Source organism: Herpailurus yagouaroundi, unplaced genomic scaffold (genome assembly GCF_014898765.1).
Source record: "Herpailurus yagouaroundi ecotype Mexico unplaced genomic scaffold, PumYag 139, whole genome shotgun sequence".
NCBI classification, from domain to species: domain Eukaryota; kingdom Metazoa; phylum Chordata; class Mammalia; order Carnivora; family Felidae; genus Herpailurus; species Herpailurus yagouaroundi.
This window is the reverse complement of record NW_024412394.1, coordinates 15562544-15582751: the sequence shown is the minus strand read 5'-3', so window position 1 is coordinate 15582751 and position 20208 is coordinate 15562544. Positions and strand designations below refer to the sequence as shown.

Sequence of the window (20208 nt, the reverse complement as noted above, 5' to 3'; positions counted from 1 at the left end):
TTTTTCCTGCAGTGGATCCCAGAGGGAGATAATGATCCTGTTCTCAGCCATAGCTATCTCTGACCCCTAGTTATTTACTGTAGAAACCTGAGACAGGAAGATTTAAGGCTTCTCAGGCTGATCCTGTGTATCTTTTCCAGAATCTTTTCAATAACCCAAGATTCTTCTGATTCCAGGTTGAATTTCCCCCTCATTGGCAGCTTGGGAATATCTGTGTTCAGGGAAAGGAAGAAAATTCCTGGAGTTTCAATGGGCTACAGGTAAATTTGACCAGAGAAAGTTGCAGGGGTGAGAATAAGCCTATGAAAACGACAAGGCAAGAACTCAGCATGGACACTCTTCAGGAGGCTTATGGATGCCACGTTGTCATCCAGGACATTACCCTGAGAGGGGAACCCCTGGCTTTGTAACTTCCTGGCCAGTGTGAGGGCCACCAGCTTGCAATAACCTTTTCTGCGATGCTCTGGCAAGGTATAGCCATGGCACATGGTGGCAAACTGATCTGTGAGAGACCAAGAGACTGGGTTTCCCTTGTCATCGCGGACACATACACTGGGGAAGCAAGAGATGAGGTTCACGATGTACCGGAGACACTGTTCATTGCCACCCCGCGACCAAGTCCTGTTGAGAAGATCAGCGTCAGCAACACTCAGGTAAGTCAGTTGTGGGGAAGAACCCATTCTAGAAGAAAACAACATGAGAAGGAACGTGAACTTGGGATCATATGAATACAAACAGCTGCTTCACTTTCTCCACTGATTCAAACTGAGAAACCATTCCAGAGATCGTGCTTAACAAATACCAAAATATTTTCAATGAATTAGAATCTGTCACTTCCCACTTATGAACATCATTTAGGGTTTCATTTCTGATAGGGCAAAATACTCATATCAAATTTAAGTCTTTCCTTTCAAATTTATGCCTATTTCTTATTGCCTTCAGTGTAGATTAGGGCAAGTATTTCATTTTTCTGTAAAACAATTCTGACTTGTTCTTAATTTTTCTTTAATGTTTATTTATTTATTTTGAGAAAAAGACAGATAGATTGAGAGTAGGGGACAGGCGGAGAGAGAGAGGGAAACACAGAATCAGAATCAGGCTCCAGGCCCTGAGCTGTCAGCATAGAGCTCGACATGGGACTTGAACCCAGGAACCGTAAGATCATGACCTGAGCTAAAGTTGGATGCCTGACCAACTGAGCCACCCAGGCACCCCAGCCAACTTGTTCTTATAAAGTCTTAAGTCTGTTGACACCCTTCTGAAACCTGAACAACTCCAGATTCTTGGGCCCCTAATCTTTTCCTTGGTTAAAAAAATAAAGTAGTAGTATAAAACTTACATCTTTCTGCATCCATAGCCAGAAGAGAAATACAAATTGCTGAACATTCTAGGAATATATAGATGCTCAAGAAATGCTAGTTTTTCTTACCTTCCCCTGAAAGGTCTAGAAAAATGTCTAAAAGTTCATGGTATTGAGATAAAAAGATAGGAATTGGTACAATTACTAAGGACTGAGATGGGATTACTTAGTTAAGCCTATGGGGCTGGTTTTGCCTCAGAATTTGTTTTCATTCTTGAAGTTATCAATGTCATAAGACCATCCTGTATGTTAAGAGACTGCTAATGCCATTCTTGATATGATCTTTATAAAGTACAAGTTTGTGTTTTCTTTTCATTAGTGGCTCTGCAGCGTTAGCTCACATTTTAGGCATACTACGGGCTCTGGAACTGGGCCAACTGTCTAACCACTAAGCTTGGGTAAAAAATAAATAAATACAAGCAATAACTGGCTTAATAGAATTCTTAATTTAATTTTTGAAGATGAACTTTATTTTTTTTAAGTTTATTTATTTTGTGAGAGAGAGCAAGGGAGGGGCAGAGAGAGAAAAAAAAAAAAAATCCCAAGCAGGCACCACACTGTTAGCACAGAGCCTGAACTCAGGGCTCAATCCCATGAATCGTGAGATCATGACCTGAGCCAAAATCAAGAGTCGGTAGCTTAACCAACTGAGCCAGCCAGATGCCCGGAAAAACAAAGGCTGAGAAGCCTAAGGCAGAGATGTCACTGTAAATAAAAACATTGCTAAGACAAGTGTTTTAGGAATAGTTGTCTTAGTAGTTACATATATGACCTTGTATCTGAAGGGCAGGGTATCCAAATTAAGAGTATATGAGTTTGATAATGACTTAGGCGCTAAAGACAGTATCTTCCTAATGTGGAAGGGAGCAACTGATTTAAATTTAAATTAAATTTAATTTAATTTAATTTTAGAGAGAGTGAGCATGAGCCCGTGAGCATCTGTGCACGAACACCAGGTGAAGGTGGAGAGGGAAGGGTGGAGGGAGATGGAGAGAGAGAATCTTAAGCAGGCTTCATGCCCAGCATAGCACAGAGCCAGATGTGGGGTTTGATCTTACAACCGTGAGATCATAACCTTAGCTAAAATCAAGAGTTGGACACTTAACCGACTGGGCCACCCAACTGCCTCAGAAGGGAAGCGATTTAAATCAAAATCCGATTTTAAAAGGCCTGACTGGGGATGGAGCAAATTTTTAAATAACATTTCAGGGATATGACAGTAAACAGACTGGGAAACTCTAAAACTCTAAAGGAAAAATAGCCTCGTTTCTTCAGTAAAAAGTAATGTAAGAAATAAAAAAGATGAACGGGGAACCCATATATCAAAAAAAAAAAAAAAACCTAAAGAGAGGTTAATCAATTGCAGTATATGAGCTTTATTTAGGTGCTTATTCAAAACAAACTGCTAAAAGTATTATGGTAGTTTGGGAAATGTAACTACTGACTGGTTTAAGGAAATACTGACAAAATTTTAAGATATTGTAGAGCAAAGGGCTGGTGCAGCAGACCTAAGGACTCTATCTTTAGAAAAGCCTGCTTTTGGGGCGCCTGGGTGGCTCAGTCAGCTGAGGGTCTGACTCTTCATTTCGGTTCAGGTTATGATCTCATGGTTTGTGAGATTGAGCCCCATGTTGGGTTCAAGACTGACAGTGCAGAGCCTGCTGGGGATTCTCTCTCTCTCTCTCTCTGTCCCTGTCCCGCTCATGTTCTCTCAGTCTCTCTCTCAAAATTAATACATAAACATTAAAAAAAAAAAAAGGAAGAAAAAGAAAAGCCTGCTTGCCAGGTTGGCCCTTGGCTGTTATCTGGCAATTTGGATTTCTGCCGGTATCCTGCCATTCCCAGACCTGATAGGAGTTGAAACTCACTGTGCCTGTTTGTAACAGTCAATGTGATTTATGATGAAAACCTGCCTTCCTTCTGGAAGTCTAAAAAACTGGTATGTGCTAGACAGAGGGTGTCTCCAATAAAAATCCTGTATATGTTGTGACAACTTATTGCTGGGGAAATCAAGTGTGTTTTGTGTGGCTCCATTGGGGAGGATTCTGGAAAGCTTGTCCCTGGTTTCCTTTGGACTTTGCCAATGCACCTTTTTCTTTGTTGATTTTGCTTTGGAGTGTATGTATGCTGAGTCCTATGGGTCCTCCTAGCCAATTAGTGAGCCTGTGGGTGGTCCTGGGGACCCCTGACACAGAAGTGATATTAGTATAGTGTGTGTGTGTGTGTGTGTGTGTGTGTGTGTGTGTGTGTGTGTGTTTTAAATAATCCTTATCTTTTGGAGACATATATTAAAATACTTAAGAATTAATGGGCAAATCTCTGAGATATTTCCTTCAGAATAATTAGCAGATGGGGTATGGATGAAACAAGATTAGCCAGATATTGATGGGAGGTTCGTTATAGTAGTCTCTCAGACTTTGTATGTGCTTGGAAATTTTCATAACTGAAAAAAGTAAAATAAAAGTAAAGTCCAGTTGCTTTATGTGATTTAAAGTGCTCATTCTTCTTTAGGTTTTGTCTTGTTTTGCTCAAAAATTCCTTCAATATACTCCATAGAAGAAAAAGTAACATTCACTGAGGTGGATACTTTTTCAAGATACCATGTTTCATTTCTTTACATAGTACATGTAAGGAAGATATTATAGGTTAATTTTCAAAAAGAAGAAATTGATTAAGGCTCAGAAAGATGAAGCAGAAAGGAAAGTAACTAGCAAATGGCACAACAAGGGCTTCCCAGTGAGAAAGAATATAGATACAAAGTAACAAATCTTTTGAAGACTGGATTCTGGAGACAGAATCAGGAATTATTTCCTGGCTCTGCAATTTACTCCTGTGTGTTACTTAAACTCTGTTCAAAAAGGGAATTCCACAGTTAAAGGAATCTAGACATAATATACATAAAACATTTAGTGCCTGGCATATAAGAGCTCCACACAAGTCAGTTATTTACCCTCATCCTTGAAACATGAAAAAAAAAAACAAAAACAAAAACAATAAGTACTTTGGGCTCAGACAACAGAAGCTAGTTAGAATTATCTGCAGGAGGAGCATACAGGAATAATTTTTCTGTGTGTACTGTGAAAATACAGGACTCCTGAGTCTGTTTATCACTAGGCACAAAGACTCCGGTTTGATTTTGCAAAAAATTATGAGCAGTAAAGCACAGCAGAAACAATTAAACACACACAGATCCACAGGTGCATACACACAGAGACAAATCTAGACCCCGTGGCTCTAATCCAAGGTACCCAAATGTTCCTTAAAAATACCATGTATTCTAGGTACTGGTACTACTATTTGTACTCCTATATAGTAAGTCCCATCCCACATGTAGAAACTTAGTTTACATACAGGGAACTGGTGTTCAGCAGAGTTGAAAGAGGAGAAAAATGAACGGCCTTGAAGGAGGTTAGCTTTACATCTAACTGCTTTGACTCGGCAACAGCTTTGGAAACATCATATAATTCACTCTGCAGCCCTGTACATGGTAAGAAATAATGAAAAATGTGGGTATTTTATTTGAAAACACAAAAAAGGAAATTTGTTGCAGTATTTTTATACTAATTATCATCAACACCACCAGTTTGCCACCTTGCATTATCCTAACCACTATATACTTACATATGAATTATTACAGTTACTCCTTGCCTGATTTTCAAACATTGTGTGGGATTTTCAAATCCCCATCATATTGTTCATCACGATCATGGTCTCCCATTAATATTTCTGATGAGAATATCCCTTAGGAATTTGGAATTGCTTGTGGGATTTTCTTGATTTTTCTGACTTTCCAGACTGATCTTACACTCTTTAAGGTAAGAGAAATTTTATAACTATGAAATTCTACAATCTAATATACAGCTAGAAGTATAAAAGCTAAAATTGATTTGGCATGACATTCTGACTTAAAGACTCTTCCAGCCTCTTGTCCTAGATTCCTGTTACAGAAATATCAAGGTATAGGGGCGCCTGGATAGTTCAGTCAGTTGAGTGTCTGACTTTTGATTTCAACTCAGGTCATGATCTCACAGTTCGGGAGAGGGAGCCACATGTTGGGCTTTGCACTGACAGTGTGGAGCCTGCTTGGGATTCCCTCCCTCCCTTTCTCTCTGCTCCTCCCCCACTCATGCTAGCTCTCTTTCTCTCTCTCTCAAAATAAATAAATAAACTTAAAAAAATATATCCTCAATAACAAATGCCCTCCCCCAAAAGGAGTATCAAGGTATAAACTATATTCCTAAGGTATAAACGTAGGAGTATCAAGGTATAAACTTACTTGTATCCTACACATTTATCACAGCTATACTATATTATCTACAAATCTTTATTCAGTACTTGTCATATGTAAAGCCCTATGCTGGGCACTGTGTCACAGTGAGACAAGAATGGTACTGTCTCTGTTCATCAATGATGAAGCTCATTGCATGGAATGTTAGCTTCTATTTACTGAGAACTGACTTGCTCTCCTTTTCCAAAATCCTATTGGCTCTCTCCTTTCCAGTCTGGGTCTGGATAAAGATACTGATGACTTCTCAGAAGCTATTCAATATTCTAAAGAGAGGGGCACCTGGGTGGCTCAGTTGGTTAAGTGTCTGACTTCAGCTCAGGTCATGATCTCACAGTTGATTCAAGCCCCGCGTTGGGCTCTGTGCTGACAGCTCAGAACCTGGAGCCTGCTTCAGATTCTGTGTCTCCCTCTGTCTCTGCCCATCCCCTGCTCATGCTCTATCTCTCTCAAAAATAAATAAACATTAAAAAAATCAATATTCTAAAGAGATTATAGTTCTTACCATAGAAACCTACAGCCAAGAGGCCACATCAGAAGCTAAAGGTGATGCCTGCACTGATTACATACTAAATGAGGGGCTTTTACCACTCCAGTTATTTTAGGTACTACTAACTTACATCTGTCCCCATCAAACTTCAGGAAAGATGGTTGTGTCAATTTAAATGACCATAACTGACTCATAATTAACAGCTCAGCCTTCTGGAAAAAAATACTGGCAAAAAAAAAAAAACAAAAACAAACAAACAAAAAAAAAAACACATACATCCTTCTGGATGTTCTCTTCCTAATGATGGGTTCAGGTGATTTGAGGGTAGTAGGCCTATAGCACCATAATGTATACAGTTACTGCCATGATTTTTCACACCAAGGAAGAGATACTCATTTTCACATTAAAGTAATAATGATTAGAAAATTTTCCTAGGTGGCTAAGTGAGTGGTAGAACCATGTCTCACTTCTAACCAGCATAATTGGGGTAAGTCTGTAAAGCTGGGAGACAGTTTAGAACTTCCACTATAAGGTCATTTTGAGCACTTCCAAATGGATTTCACAAAACACTCCAAGTCTTTAGGTTATGAATATGCATTAGTCATTGCTTGTAGGTTGAAGGGAGTAGTTAAGATGGCAGAGTAGTAGGGAGGCCCTGGGCTTGCCTTGTCCCTCAAACACAGCTAGATCAACATCAAACCATTGTGGACACCTAGGAAGTCATTGTTTGCAGGTAGATAGAAACTTTTCCTGTGAGAGGGCTTCAGCTATTTGTTGATGAAAAAAAATTACCAGACTTTAAATTTCTAACATGGGGGACCCTGACTTCCTGTCACATGATCAAGAAACTCATTTTCAATGGAATAGTTATAAATAGTAACTTTGTTGACTGTATCACCCACCAGTCAGTATGTAAAGTTGAAAAAATGATATACTGAAGCTAAAACTGTCCATCTACACTATTAGAAACTCTTTTTTAAAAATGTTGATTTATTTTTTAGAGAGAGAGTGAGCAGGGAAGGGACAGAGAGAGAATCCCAAGCAGGCTCCATGCTGTTAGCACAGAGCCCGACATGGGGCCTGAACTCATGAACGTTGAGGTGACGCCCTCAGCCAAAACCAAGATTTGGGTGCTTACCTGACTGAGCCACCCAGGTGCCCCATCACACTGTTGGCAACTCTGAATGTATTTTTGTCTTGGCTAAAAGTTCTTCCACTAGCATTGATAACCATGCAGTTGTCTCCTCAGAGCTCAAATATACTCTTATTTTAATCATGTCAGGATAACCTATGCAGATCAGTTAACTATCTCTTTCTAGAATCATTTGCTTCAGAAAGAAGAGAAGACTTACCTATTGGCTTATACTTAAGTTAGAGTCATTTTAAAAGATTGTGACAGGAAATGATTAAGGGTAATAAATAAAAATATGCTGATATTCATTGATATCCATATTACAGTAACATTGAGGGAAAAAAAAGTCACCTAAAAGCAGCCTCATTTAAATGGCCTCCACATACCTCAATGCCAAGCCTCATTAGGAGTAAAACATGAGTTGTTTTTTTTTTTTTTACAAAACTGTAGTACATAAATTGTAACTATATAAAATGTATATGTGTATATATATATATGAATTTGTGTACTTAATATAGGTCATATCTATCTAACATACATGACAAAAATGAGAACAAAAAAGACTGCTTAGACTCACACCTATCTCACCTTGTATTTGAAAAACTTGATCCCAGTTGATAACATCATGTTCTTCCAACAGCCGTCGGTAAGCCCTGATATCCTTGTAGAACACAGCATAGGCATTAGTATAATGGTCCAGGTTATCCATCTCAGCCTAGGATGGAAGACATAATCATAAAAACATAAATATATCCTCTAGGTAACCCAAATCCTAGATAGATTAGATACCATTAGCTGCTTATGTCTAGATAATTCACATTACCAGAGTTAGCCATCTATAAACAATGGCTAGATGGGAATGTGGCTAATATGCTGTAGAAAGGGAAGAAACAGAAATTTTGGAACTTATGCTTGATAATTCTTCTGGTATTTGGGAAGTGTTAAGATATTTCACATTTTTCTGGGATATTATTTATTTACAAAAATGAAATGCATATAATTTAATGGAGCCGTCTACAAGAATCAAATGGAACTCTCAGAACTTTCCTAGTGTGGTCAGAGCAGCACACCTTTGATCACGTGAGCTTCTCTTTGGCCTTGAGGCAGAACAGGGCAGATGTCATCCTTTTCAACCTTCTTAGATATTTATCCGCATGACCCAGAGTCATTGGTCACAAGGAATCATCTAACCAGTGGAAAAACTAGTATGCACAAGTATGTATGCTTCATGCTTCTAGAGATTATGAAACACTAAAGAAGCACTTAACACATTTAGAGTAGTGGTTTTCTATGTCTGATACTCCAAAGCCAGTAAAATTAGAAACTAATGGTGACATGTGTAGCGTGTTAAGCTAACATACATGGCTATGATAGTTATAATATCCCCTTTACCTAATCTTTTCTTTCCAGTTGATGTCAACTCATATATATTTTGGCGTTTAAAACCTGTACCTCTTTCTGTCGCCGGGTGATAACAGCTTTGAAGTCTGGCCATGAATCCACTACCACTTCCTTTTGAAAGGGATTCCCACGATTTATGTTCATGACAGCTCCGTAAACCTGAGCCAGAGAACCCAGAGAGACAAGCCAATCACATTACTAACTATTCCAGTTACATGTTACAATTTTCACTTCTTCTGCTGTATAACTGAGGCCATGAGAAGGGAAATTATAAACATGTACACACACATATATATACAACACGCACACATACAAACTTTTCTCTTGTTATTTCATCACTGTACATGAAAACTGATAGTCTGTGAAAGCCTATGAAAACACTCCCCAAAGTTAGGTTTTTACCATACAGCAGTGAGAAGTACCAAAACAATGGGGAGTCGATGGGTGCTTGGCACATAGGCCATAATAAATACTTACAGAATGCATCAGAATCTGATATATGGATTTAGGGATTATATATCTTTTAAAAGTTCCACAGATAATTTTGATTCTCAGGTACTTTTGCTGCTTATTATACTCTCTGAAAATAACCTGTTAAATGCAATGACTCCTTCAACCCTGAATTACAATTAAACATCACTGAGGGTAACCCCCTCTCCGAATAAAAGACCCCTGCATTTCAGATTTGATGGAGCAAGGCTCTATAAGCATTCCCGGAGGGTCATAACTATGTCTCATTCATTATTATATCCATGGAGTCTGATACAATGGATCAATTACTTGTTGACTAAACAGTACTGAATATTCGAATTCCCTTCTGCAGCCTTTCATATTTAGTCTCCACTAAGAATCAAAGATGCCTGCCCTACAAAACAACTTCCATATGTTATGTGTGTTTACAGAGAAGAGAAAGTTGTGGAGACTGAGGAGAGTGAGCTATAGGCTAGTGCTCCTAGCAGCATCTTCATAACAGATAAAAACTGGAAATAATTGGAGTGTCCACCAACAGTGGAAAAAATGAATAAATGTTGGCACATTTATACTTTGGATTACAAAAAAAGAAACTTAATGTTGAGCAAAAGAAGGTAGACACCAAAAGATACTTACTTGGATCCAATTTACATTATATTCAAAAACAGACAAAACCAAATTATGGCTTAAGAAGTCAAGATAGCAGTTACTCTTGGGGAACAGGGAAAGGCAGTGTTTGGAAAAGAGCTTTGCAGGGTAAGGAGAAGTCGTGCCTGAAGTAATGTTCTTTCTTGACTGGAGTGCAGGTTATATAGATATTTGTTCTATGGAAATTCATTGAGCTACATAATTATGTACACTTTCTAGTATGTGTTATACTTCAGTGAAAACCAATTTAAATTCTAAGGGCATTGGAACCTACATTTTACCTCTTTCATCACATCTTTATTCAAATCACTCACCTCAATGACAACAACATTATTCAACTGTCTTCTGTCTTACCCAGCCTGGGACCTCACTCAAGTCTTCTCATAGACCATCTCTTTCCAAATTTAGTCTGGCTAATACTAATGTGCAACATGGATCACAGTGAAAATCTGAGAAGTAAAGCCACCTGGAAGGGTCATGCTTGTTTCATTAATCATTAAATTCTGGGGCTGCTGATCCTACATATATATAGGCATAAGCTTATTAAAATGTCTATTCCCATGAAGAAACCATACATCTTTATTCAAAAATGGAACTTAGATGTGCTTGGAATGCTTAGAAGAATAGAAGGGAAAAAACCTTTCCAATATTCAGATTGTGAAAGAAAAAAGGCAACCAACATGACTTGTTTGTAAGAGATTTGCAACCAACTGCAAGATTTCGCATTGGTTGAAAACTAAGAAACAAACTCTTCTAACAGCTGTTTATTTAAAGGGTGAGTGTTGAGAGGAGAGGGAAGTAGCTAGGGGAAGTAAGGATGCTGGAGGAATGAACAGTTGGAGTTTGTGGAGAAAATTTGGAGGAATATTTAATCACTGAAATACTATGATGAAGTAGGTGGGGGGATGGGTAAAATAGGTGATGGCACCAGACCAATAAGGACGCCATTTGTGATGAGCACCGGGTTTTGTATGGAAGTGTGGAATCACTAAATTGTACACCTGAAACTAATATTACACGGTATATTCACTAACTGGAATGTAAACAAAAGCTTAACAAAAAGAAAAAACATGAGATTATAGAATACAGAGCCATGGCCTCCAAAAAATGGAGGAAGTGTGTACAATAAGACTATTTTTTATCTTTTTTATTCTCTAAAGGCCACAGTGTAACTGAAGGGGTATTTTGAAAGTATGGTCACAGAACCCAAGTCAGGCATTACATAACAATGAAATAATTGAAGTAAGATAAAGAGTGTCAAAGAAAAAGAGACTTTAGTGTATAGAAAACGAGTAATTGAGAGTGCCAAGCTAAGCAGCTATGAAAGAGACGATTATACAAGGAAGACGTTGATTTGTGCCTACATGCTTCATTTCTTTAAGTCTTACTTCAAATGGTGTTATGAGAGGCAAACATTAAAAACAAACAAACAAACAAACAAACACCACACAGTTTAGAATCTGATAACTTGGATTTAAATCTGAACTCTAGCACTTAGATATAGGGAAGGCATTTAGTAACATCATCTGTAAAATCATAATGTAAACACCTGCCTATTCAGAGTATTAATATTCTAGAGGGATTAATAAGTTTTTATAAAGCTCAAATGAGATAGTGTGAAAGATATTTTGAAAATGATTATATACCATTGAGACCAACTCAACTAATCCAAATTCAGATGTCTTTAAAAGATAAGATTTGAAAAGGTGGGGATTAAGAAGCAATTATTTTATAATGCTGCCAGTGACCAACCAACAAAAGTTTATTGAGTAACTATTTTGGGCAGAGCCCCATGGCAAGCACTGTATGAACGAGGAGTCCAAAAAAAAAAAAAAAAAAAAAAAAGACAATATCTGCACTTGGGAATCTGGTAGCTAAGTCGCTGTGGGAGAAGCAGTAGATATGAAATCAAAGGAACTAAGAACCAAGATTTAACTTGATTCTTTACTTGCTTTAACCTTTTTTGGACTCCAACTTAATTCATTTTTAAAATGGATTAATAGACATCTTACAAAGCTGGTGGAAGGATAAAATAAATTGAAACTATCTGTATGCTAAAGTACTGTCCAAATATAATATTTATAATGTAGGGGCCCATTATTTGTCTTGATGATCATAACATCTTAGATGACCCTGTGAAGGTCACCAAAACCTTTTTAGTTCTCTCTGATGAAAGAGTTGGCCAAACATTTACTCACTTTTGTGTCTGCATTCAGAATGGGAAATTTTGAGTCAGATTGTCCATTTGGTACTCTTTTAGTCATAAGATTTCAAATTATCCCTCAGATTTTCTCTACCATGCACAGTTTAAGCATGATTGGTAGGGCAAGATGACTAAATTTAATCAACCCAGTACGGTGCTCCAGATCACTTTTGTTAAAAGTCTAGTGTAAATAAGGGTTATCCAGCATGTGTGCTAAAAATACAGCTCCCTAGTCTCCATCCTTAGAAATCCTGATTCATTATATCTCTTCTGGGTTATTAGCATGCCACTCATATTTGCAGTTAAATGCTCTACCACTGAGCTATAACCCCCGCCACTCACATTTGAAAACCACTATTGTAGGGCTATCTCCTTGGTCAAGAAACTCAGCCCTCACAGACGATTTCTTTGCATTCTGCATTTTTTTTCTCCAAGTGCTTAAAATATTTTTAATCTCACATTTATTTGTAATCTTTGATTAATGTCATCTTCCACAGTAGCTCTGAGTTATCAGCAGGCCCTCATGGACTTTGAGAAGACTTCAACAGATAGAGGCTTAATGACCAATAAAGCCACTGAAAAGAAACTTCACAAATAAAGATCTTGAAGTAATCGGAAAAACTTTATAATGACCCCTGAACCTCAGCTTCATCGTGAACCTAGATTATGTTCTTATGAGCAATACCACTTAATCCATACCCTTCTGCCATTAAAAAAAAAGTTCAGTTCAAAACTTGAGTTTGCTTTAGAAATAATCTAGTCCAGTACCCCCTAAATTTTCCTAGACATCATCTAAAGTGGCTGTCAAGAATATAATTACCTGGGCCGTATCTACAATGCACGGGATCAGTCTCTGGCAGGAGGGGACTGGGAAACAGTATATTTAATAAGGGCTCTAAGAAAGTCTTGACATCAGAAAAATTTGGGAAACAGCTACAAGTCTGACATTATTTCACAGATAAATAAAGAAATAAAATCAAACTCTTAAATGTGTCATACCTTGAGTGACTCAGGAAAGTGACTCTTCAGCATTTTTTCCAGTATCAGTAATTTGGTAGAACAGTTTAGCACTGACATCTTCTCCAGGGCACTAGCAATTATTCCACACCTAATTAAAAACTTGAAAGTATAGTTTTAATTTTTGCTTATTAACATCTGAAGCTCCTGAGGAATATCCTTGAAATCCTCTTTTCACCGGGTGTAGTTCGGAATGCTGTGGCTCCCTTTGAAGAGGGAAGGAAACAATGGCAGTGGAATGGGTTCCCACTCAGGGAACACGTGGGAATAGAGAATGTTAATGACCTAATCCTGGAAAGAGGTGAGTATCTACAGTGGGTTAAGTCTTGCTATTATACACATTCTGTGTACACTCAACTCTTCCTTTAAGACACCATAGTAGTTGTGATTTCACATTTGTTTGTGTTTTAATTAAGTCTGTCTCAAGTAGACTGTGAAGGAAGGCAGTGTGGGGGCACCTGGGTGGCTCAATTGGTTGAGAGTCCAACTTCGGCTCAGGTCATGGTCTCATGGGTCATGAGTTGGGAGCACAGAGCCTCCTCCGTCTCCCTCTCTCTCTCTTTCCCCCTTCCTAGCTTGCTCTGTCTCTATCAAAAATAAATACACATTAAAAAAAAAAAAAGGAAGGAAGGGTTCATGTCTGCTTTGTGCTCCATTGTACCCCCATCACCTACAGGGCCTGGCATATAGTAAAGGGCATTCTAGGTAGTTGCTGAAAGAATGATAGGAAGCTCAGAGTAAGAGTCTTAGGGTTAAGTAGGGAAACTTCTTTTTACAATGTGGGGCAAAGACCAGAGAAAGGCTTGAGTGGGTCAAGTGTCAGGTGGTTATGAGGAACAGCTTGCATAGAATCATCTAGATTGAAGATGAAGAATCACATGTGAGCAAAGGCTGAGGCTCATTTTATTATTATTATTTTTATTTAAAAATTTTTTTAATGTTTATTTTTGAGAGAGGGAGAGAGAGTTACTGAGCAAGCACAAGTGGGGGAAGGGCAGAGAGAGAAGAAGACACAGAATCAGAAGCAGGCTCCAGGCTCTGAGCTGTCAGCACAGAGCCTGAGGCGGGGCTCGAACCCACCAACTGTGAGACCGTGACCTGAGCCGAAGTCAGACACTTAATCGACTGAACCACCCAGGTGCCCCAGTGAGGCTCATTTTAGTGAGATAAAATTAAGGAATAAAAAAAGGGTCTTAATATAATGTATGTAATCCAACCATTCATATACAATTATATTTTCTAGATTTGGGGGCTCCATATCACCTGATTTTTGCGTGCAAGAAAACTTTTTTTTTCTCAACATCCCAATCAGGTCTTGACTGAATTAAAAAATATACATATTTTCTGTTTTTCTATATTCAGTGTAGTAGAGTTTATCCACTTACTCTTAGCAGTCAGGCACTGGGATGGCAAAGATAATTCAGCTAGACAGGAGAACCTGGTGCTTCTGGGTTGTGGTGGACTGTTCCTGCACAACACATTTCCAGATAGAGAAAGCTACTACTTGATTTCCTTATGTGGCAGCTCTGTGTGACTATAAGATACTCAGAGTTTGATTATGATTTACTTAAAATCCACCATAAAACTCTACATATAGTTTATGTGAGTCTGAACTAGAATCATATTTCTTGTGATAAGGCTCCGTGGGCTCCAGTTGGCTGAGTGGCACACCTGAGGTATTTGTATTCTCTGTGGGAGTCAGAAGAGATACTGAGGGCCAGTACCAGAAAATCAGGCTTCTGGACCATAGTCTAGTATCATAGCCTGGGCCAATATTAGAAGCTTTGCAGAAATAGAGTTTCCAGAGCTCAGGTTGAGCAAAAGAAGAAGTTGAGCCATCCTCTCTTCACCCTTGTATCTGCTTGACTTTTCATTCACTCATGCTATCTCTGAGTAAAATTTTAACTTAATAGATCCTCAAGTTAAATATATCACTTTACTGTAATGCAATATTTTTTGAGAAAAGGTGAAATAACATATTTCATAGAGAAACTGATCATGTATCTCTCATTACATTTGATGTCTAGAGATGTTTTTGTGTCCTGATACATAGCAAAGTAGCTAGTGCAAAGAGTAGGAATTCCAAGTATTTGTTGATGATTTGCTGATTTATTGTCTGGTTTATTCCCCAAACCATCTAAAACCATTTACACACATAAGTAAAATACATGAAGAAAAATTAACTTTAAATGAACATTCAGGCAAGGGGAAAATAGAGGTATAAAAGTAATATGGGGTCAAGAGTGAGGCCAGTAGGCAAAGCATATGGAGTACAGTTCTCCATATAGAGTTGATCCTCTTTATTTGTGGATTCCATATTTATGAGTTTACCTACTTGCTAAAATTTATCTGTAAACCCCAAAATCAATATTGACAGTGCTTTCAGAGTCATTTTTGGTTATGCCCAGAATAGTGAAAAATTTGAATTTCCAATGCCCACATTGTCAGCTGAAGTTGCAGAAACTGACTTTCTGTTCCAACTCTCATACTCTAAACATGTCCTTTATGTGATCTCTTTGTTCCACATTCTTTTGCAGGTTGTGCTTTTTGTTTTGGGAGTTCACTGTTTAAAATGGCCCCAAGCAGAGTACAGTAAGACCTTGGTTTGTGAGCATAATTCATTCTGGAGACATGATTGTAATCCAAAGCACTTGTATATCAAAGTGAATTTCCCCATAAGAAAGAATAGAAACTCAGATGATTCATTCCACAACCCCAAAATATTCATACAAAAATGATTACAATACTGTAATATAATACAAAACAATAAAGAAGATACAAAATATAAAGAAAAATAAATACATTAACATCCACTTACTTTGCAAACCTTTGTGGCCGGTGTGAAGGAGATAAGAGAGTGGAGGGTTATTGTGTACGACAACTTTCACTATCACTAACAGATGTTGACTACAATACAGTATTAATAAACTTGTCATATACTGTATTTAATGTAACTGGCAATAAGGCAGCAGAGGAAAGGGTCTATATCTGCAGGCAGCCTGACCTAGAATGAAGCAAAGCATTCATAAGCTTCTTATATGGAAAAGTAAAGGACTGTCCATAGGGGCTTTGAAGTAACAAAAAGTATACTAGTACCAGTTGGGGGCACCTTCCAATGTTCTGAAAAATCACTGATTTCTGCCAAACACCATGGCCAGAGACCGAGCATCCAAGCCATGGGAGACGATCACACAACCCCACAGTGAGAGAGAGAGAGAAGAACCATTGGCTCAGTGGTGATCATATGACATTCAGGATCCTGTACTACTTGTGTTGCAAGACATCGCTTGTTTATGAAATTAAAATTTATTACAAATGTTTGCTTGTCTTGTGGAATGCTCACAGAACAAGTTACTCACAATCCAAGGTTCTACTGTATTTAGGTGCTGCCTGTGTTCCTAAGTGCAAAAAGACTGTGATGTGTCTTACCAAGAAAATACATGCTTTACATATGCTTTCTTCAGGCATGAATTCTAATGTTTTTGACTGTGAATTCAATGGTAATAAATCAACAATACATATTAATGTCTTTAAACAGAAATACATAAAAACCACGTTATGTGTTGATCTGCTGATGAAAATATTGTGACCAGAGGCTTTCAGGAACCTAATCTTTTATTTTCCCTGGAAGCGATGGTTCAGAACTCACTAAGACAGTGTTCCCTGTGTTTATTAAACATAGCTACCACAAATAATGAGAATCAAGTAGGTGATTTGTACTGTAAGCTTTCGAGCAGCTAACACAAGAGAAACAAATGTGAGTAGTTATGTGATTCAGTTTGTCCATAAAATTATCTATATGCTCTTTACCATAGCATTTGCTTGACTTTTCACTTGTAATATCTCGAAATGAATTTCTCTAAGTTCTACATTATCAAAACCCTCCTTGATCCGGCTTCAATATACCTTTCTAGGCTAAGAAACTCTTTCAATCCACAAATTTTGCAGGGTGACAAATACTGGTGATATTAAAATCAGAGAGACATTTCTCCTTTGGGTGCACACAGAGAGGGCACTATATTTGTTAATGAAGAGATTTTTTTTAAAGCACTTGTGATCCAATGATAGTAATTATTTTTCAGATGATAGGTTTTCTGTTTAGAGATTCCTCTCGTATCTGTTTCTCTAGTAGTGCCCCTATCAGTGCAAGTAATTTAATATTTTGCAATGCTTGTTTTCCACATATCAAAATTTACAACAGTAAAACAAAAACAAAAACACCAAAAACCAAAAACATCTTTTCCTGTAAACTTGATTATGATTTATTCCTCCTATATAATGCTGAATTTCACCTTCCCCCTCTATTTCTCCCATTTCTTCTTTCAATTATAATTAATGATTTGGAAACTTATAATTTTAACGAACAGATGCTTACCTGCTATGGAGAGTTCAGTTTGCATCAGGGTAGTGGTTTCTTTTCCGTAATTGGTGAGTTTATTCTTCAAGCCTACTTCCCTAATTAGTCCTTAGTGGAAAAAGGAGGTAGTGGAAAAAAAGTGTCCACACCCATAGAAGGGGAGGAGCTTATGGTGTCAGGTGAAAATCATCACACATACAGCATGAGTATTTTTACTCCGTCTCTTTTTTCTACCACATTTAGACTTACAGTGTAGAAACCAGTGGATACTTATCTTGATTTAGAGATGGACATTTTCTAGACACAAAATCTATCTGTTAAGATCCTGTGAAACAGAATAAAAAGGAATGGGACCCAGGTGAAGGGGGTACAGTAAGTAAATGACAGAGAGGCACTGACCCCTTATATATTTTTATCCGTTTTGAAGAAAATGATTTTGCTTTCCTAAACTTCCAAGGCTGACAAAGGGGTAGTCTCTAAAAAGCATACTTGTGGAATTGAGAGTACTTTTGGAAATTTTGATACTTTTACCCTATTCTTTTAAATGAAAAGTCAGAGTTTACTCCCTTCTGTCAAATGGCTGCAATTTCAAGCGCCATATAAAACTTACACGGGCATGTCTTCCCACAGCACAATTCCTGAGCTTTGGGATAATAAATAGTACGAATGTCTCAGTGGTATATGAAGAATGTTTCAATCTGAATGTGGTCACATGGGAAAATACTGGTTACCAACTTATGTCTTATAAAGTCAAGATTAAATGAGGGGAAAATCAGGGCATTCTTTACTTAAAGATGCTTATTTAAGTAACACAATGGTTAGCTGGTACTTGAAAATGACTGGAGAAGTTGTATTAGATGACAATTACTGGATGTCAAAATCAGACTGTTTTTGATCTGGCTATATTGATAACTTTTTTTCTTTTAAGATATTGACTGATGGCAATATATCTGTTCATGGCTGTAAGGATACTATATAAGTCTAATCTCTTCTAAATATTATCTGAGGAAAATCAATTTAAAAAAAGGAACAGATACTGTTATTTGTCTAACGGAAACTGTTTTAGATGTGATGTACAATGTCAGGAAAAAAAAAAAAAAACCTTAAAAAGGATCAAGTGATTTATAGCCTCTGAGAGACATATAAATGTCTTCCCAGATTTAGACCTCATCCTGTTCTCAAGTGTATCTGAAATAGAAATTTCTATTCTTTTTTCAAAGAAAAAATAAAATAAAATAAAAAACTAAGCAGAATAGGTGTTTTTTGTTTTTGTTTTTTGCCATAAGTAAAAATATCCACAGCATATTACCTTTCCAGGAAAACTACATTGGTTGAAGGTAATTAAATTTGATATGTGTCCATCAAGCTAAAGTGAATTGTTAACCTGAGACTAAAAGGAAAAAGAAGGGAGGAGGAAGTTTGCTTACTAATATAAGATAAATTTAAAGAGATTTTCTTCTGCAAACCCACATTCATGCATATTATCATTATAACACATAGTATCATTATACCTAGGAAAATAGAGGGATTTTTACATTGTTGTAAACAGGATGCACTCATCAGCCTCAGGAGCCTCTTGTATTTGTAGCTTATCAGAAAATCCCTAAGTCAAAATTACTATTTTTCACTTCTTAGTTCTGTCACTTACTATTTGAGCAAGAGTATTTGAGGCAGGTATTTAGCCTCCCTGAGCCCCAGATTTTTCATTGCAGGATGGGGTAATAGTTGCCATTATAGGGTTTAATCCCTAGTGTTACTAGGATTAAACATTGGTATAAATGCACGTATACATCCAATTGGTTTAGAAGAGTGCCGGGGCACCTGGGTGGCGCAGTCGGTTAAGCGTCCGACTTCAGCCAGGTCACGATCTCGCGGTCCGTGAGTTCAAGCCCCGCATCGGGCTCTGGGCTGATGGCTCAGAGCCTGGAGCCTGCTTCCGATTCTGTGTCTCCCTGTCTCTCTGCCCCTTCCCCGTTCATGCTGTGTCTCTCTCTGTCCCAAAAATAAATAAACGTTGAAGAATCTACCCTTATCTTATTTAAAAAAAAAAAAAAGAAGAAGAGTGCCTGGCACACAGGACACATCAATAAACGCCATTTTTGTCATTGGTATTATCGTTATATAGCCCTGTTTCCCCATTTGAAAAACCTACCTTAATTTTAAGGTCTTCTTTAGGGCTGGAAATGGGATGAAATTGACGAAGGCACATTTACTTTTATTAAAAAATGAAATTGTTGGCCGGGTCGCAGCAGCTCGAGAGGCGGCAGGAGCGACAGCGGCCAGGCAGCCCAGCTTCGCGAAGGCTCTGGGCGTGCGGCGGACCACAGGCACCTGCACGCACGGGCCGCGCCACCAGGATGCCCAGGAGGAAGGTCAATTCCCCCGAGGGGGCGGAGAAGGAGGAGCCAAGAGGAGGTCGGCACGGTTGTCAGTTGCAAAACCTAGGGCTGCAAGAGTCGAAGCCAAAAAAGGCGGCGGGAAAGGATAAATCCTGAGACAAAAAAGTGCAAAGAGGAAAAGGGGAGCAAAGGGAAAACAGGTTAAAGTGGCTCAGCAAGAAACAAAATGACTTACCTGCAGAAAACGGAGAAGCTAAAAATGAGAGTCCAGCCTCTGATGAGGGAGGAGAGAAAAAAGCCAAGTCTGATTATCAGATCCCATGTCTTATCAGTGGCCACTGTCTGTCTCCCTTCCTGTACAGATCACAGGAATACTTTTATCAATTATTTTGTAAATCCAAGTTTTTTAGTAGCTCTAGAAACATTTTTAAGAAGGAGGGAATCCCAACTTAGCCCATTTTTTAAGTGTAAATGCTTTTTTTTTTTTTTTTTTTTTTTTTTTTTT

The 20208-nt window shown here is 38.0% G+C and overlaps 1 protein-coding gene and 1 pseudogene across 1 annotated transcript; one reads left to right on the top strand and one right to left on the bottom strand.

The window, feature by feature from the left end:
* Positions 1–254: 254 nt before the first annotated feature.
* On the bottom strand, positions 255–13087 carry GLYATL3 (glycine-N-acyltransferase like 3). The gene is made up of 5 exons (XM_040473736.1): positions 12990–13087; positions 8720–8827; positions 7856–7982; positions 4712–4838; positions 255–681 (listed from the first exon to the last, which is right to left on the bottom strand). Exons 1-5 carry the CDS (start codon positions 13065–13067, stop codon positions 255–257), a joined length of 867 nt encoding a protein of 288 aa, XP_040329670.1. The 5' UTR covers positions 13068–13087.
* A 6634-nt stretch (positions 13088–19721) lies between these two features.
* LOC121029247 (non-histone chromosomal protein HMG-14-like) lies at positions 19722–20156 on the top strand (annotated as a pseudogene).
* Positions 20157–20208: the final 52 nt, after the last annotated feature.

Bases quoted from the DNA above. Each gene is read 5' to 3' on its own strand.
- GLYATL3 (XM_040473736.1), bottom strand. From the start codon at position 13,067: ATGTCAGTGCTAAACTGTTCTACCAAATTACTGATACTGGAAAAAATG. The intron at 4,839-7,855 runs GTGAGATAGGTG...TACCATGTACAG, and splicing joins TCAAGTTTTTCAAATACAAG to GGCTGCAGAGTGAATTATAT. The intron at 682-4,711 runs GTATGTAAACTA...GTTTTCTTCTAG, and splicing joins CTGCTGAACACCAGTTCCCT to AATGGGTTCTTCCCCACAAC.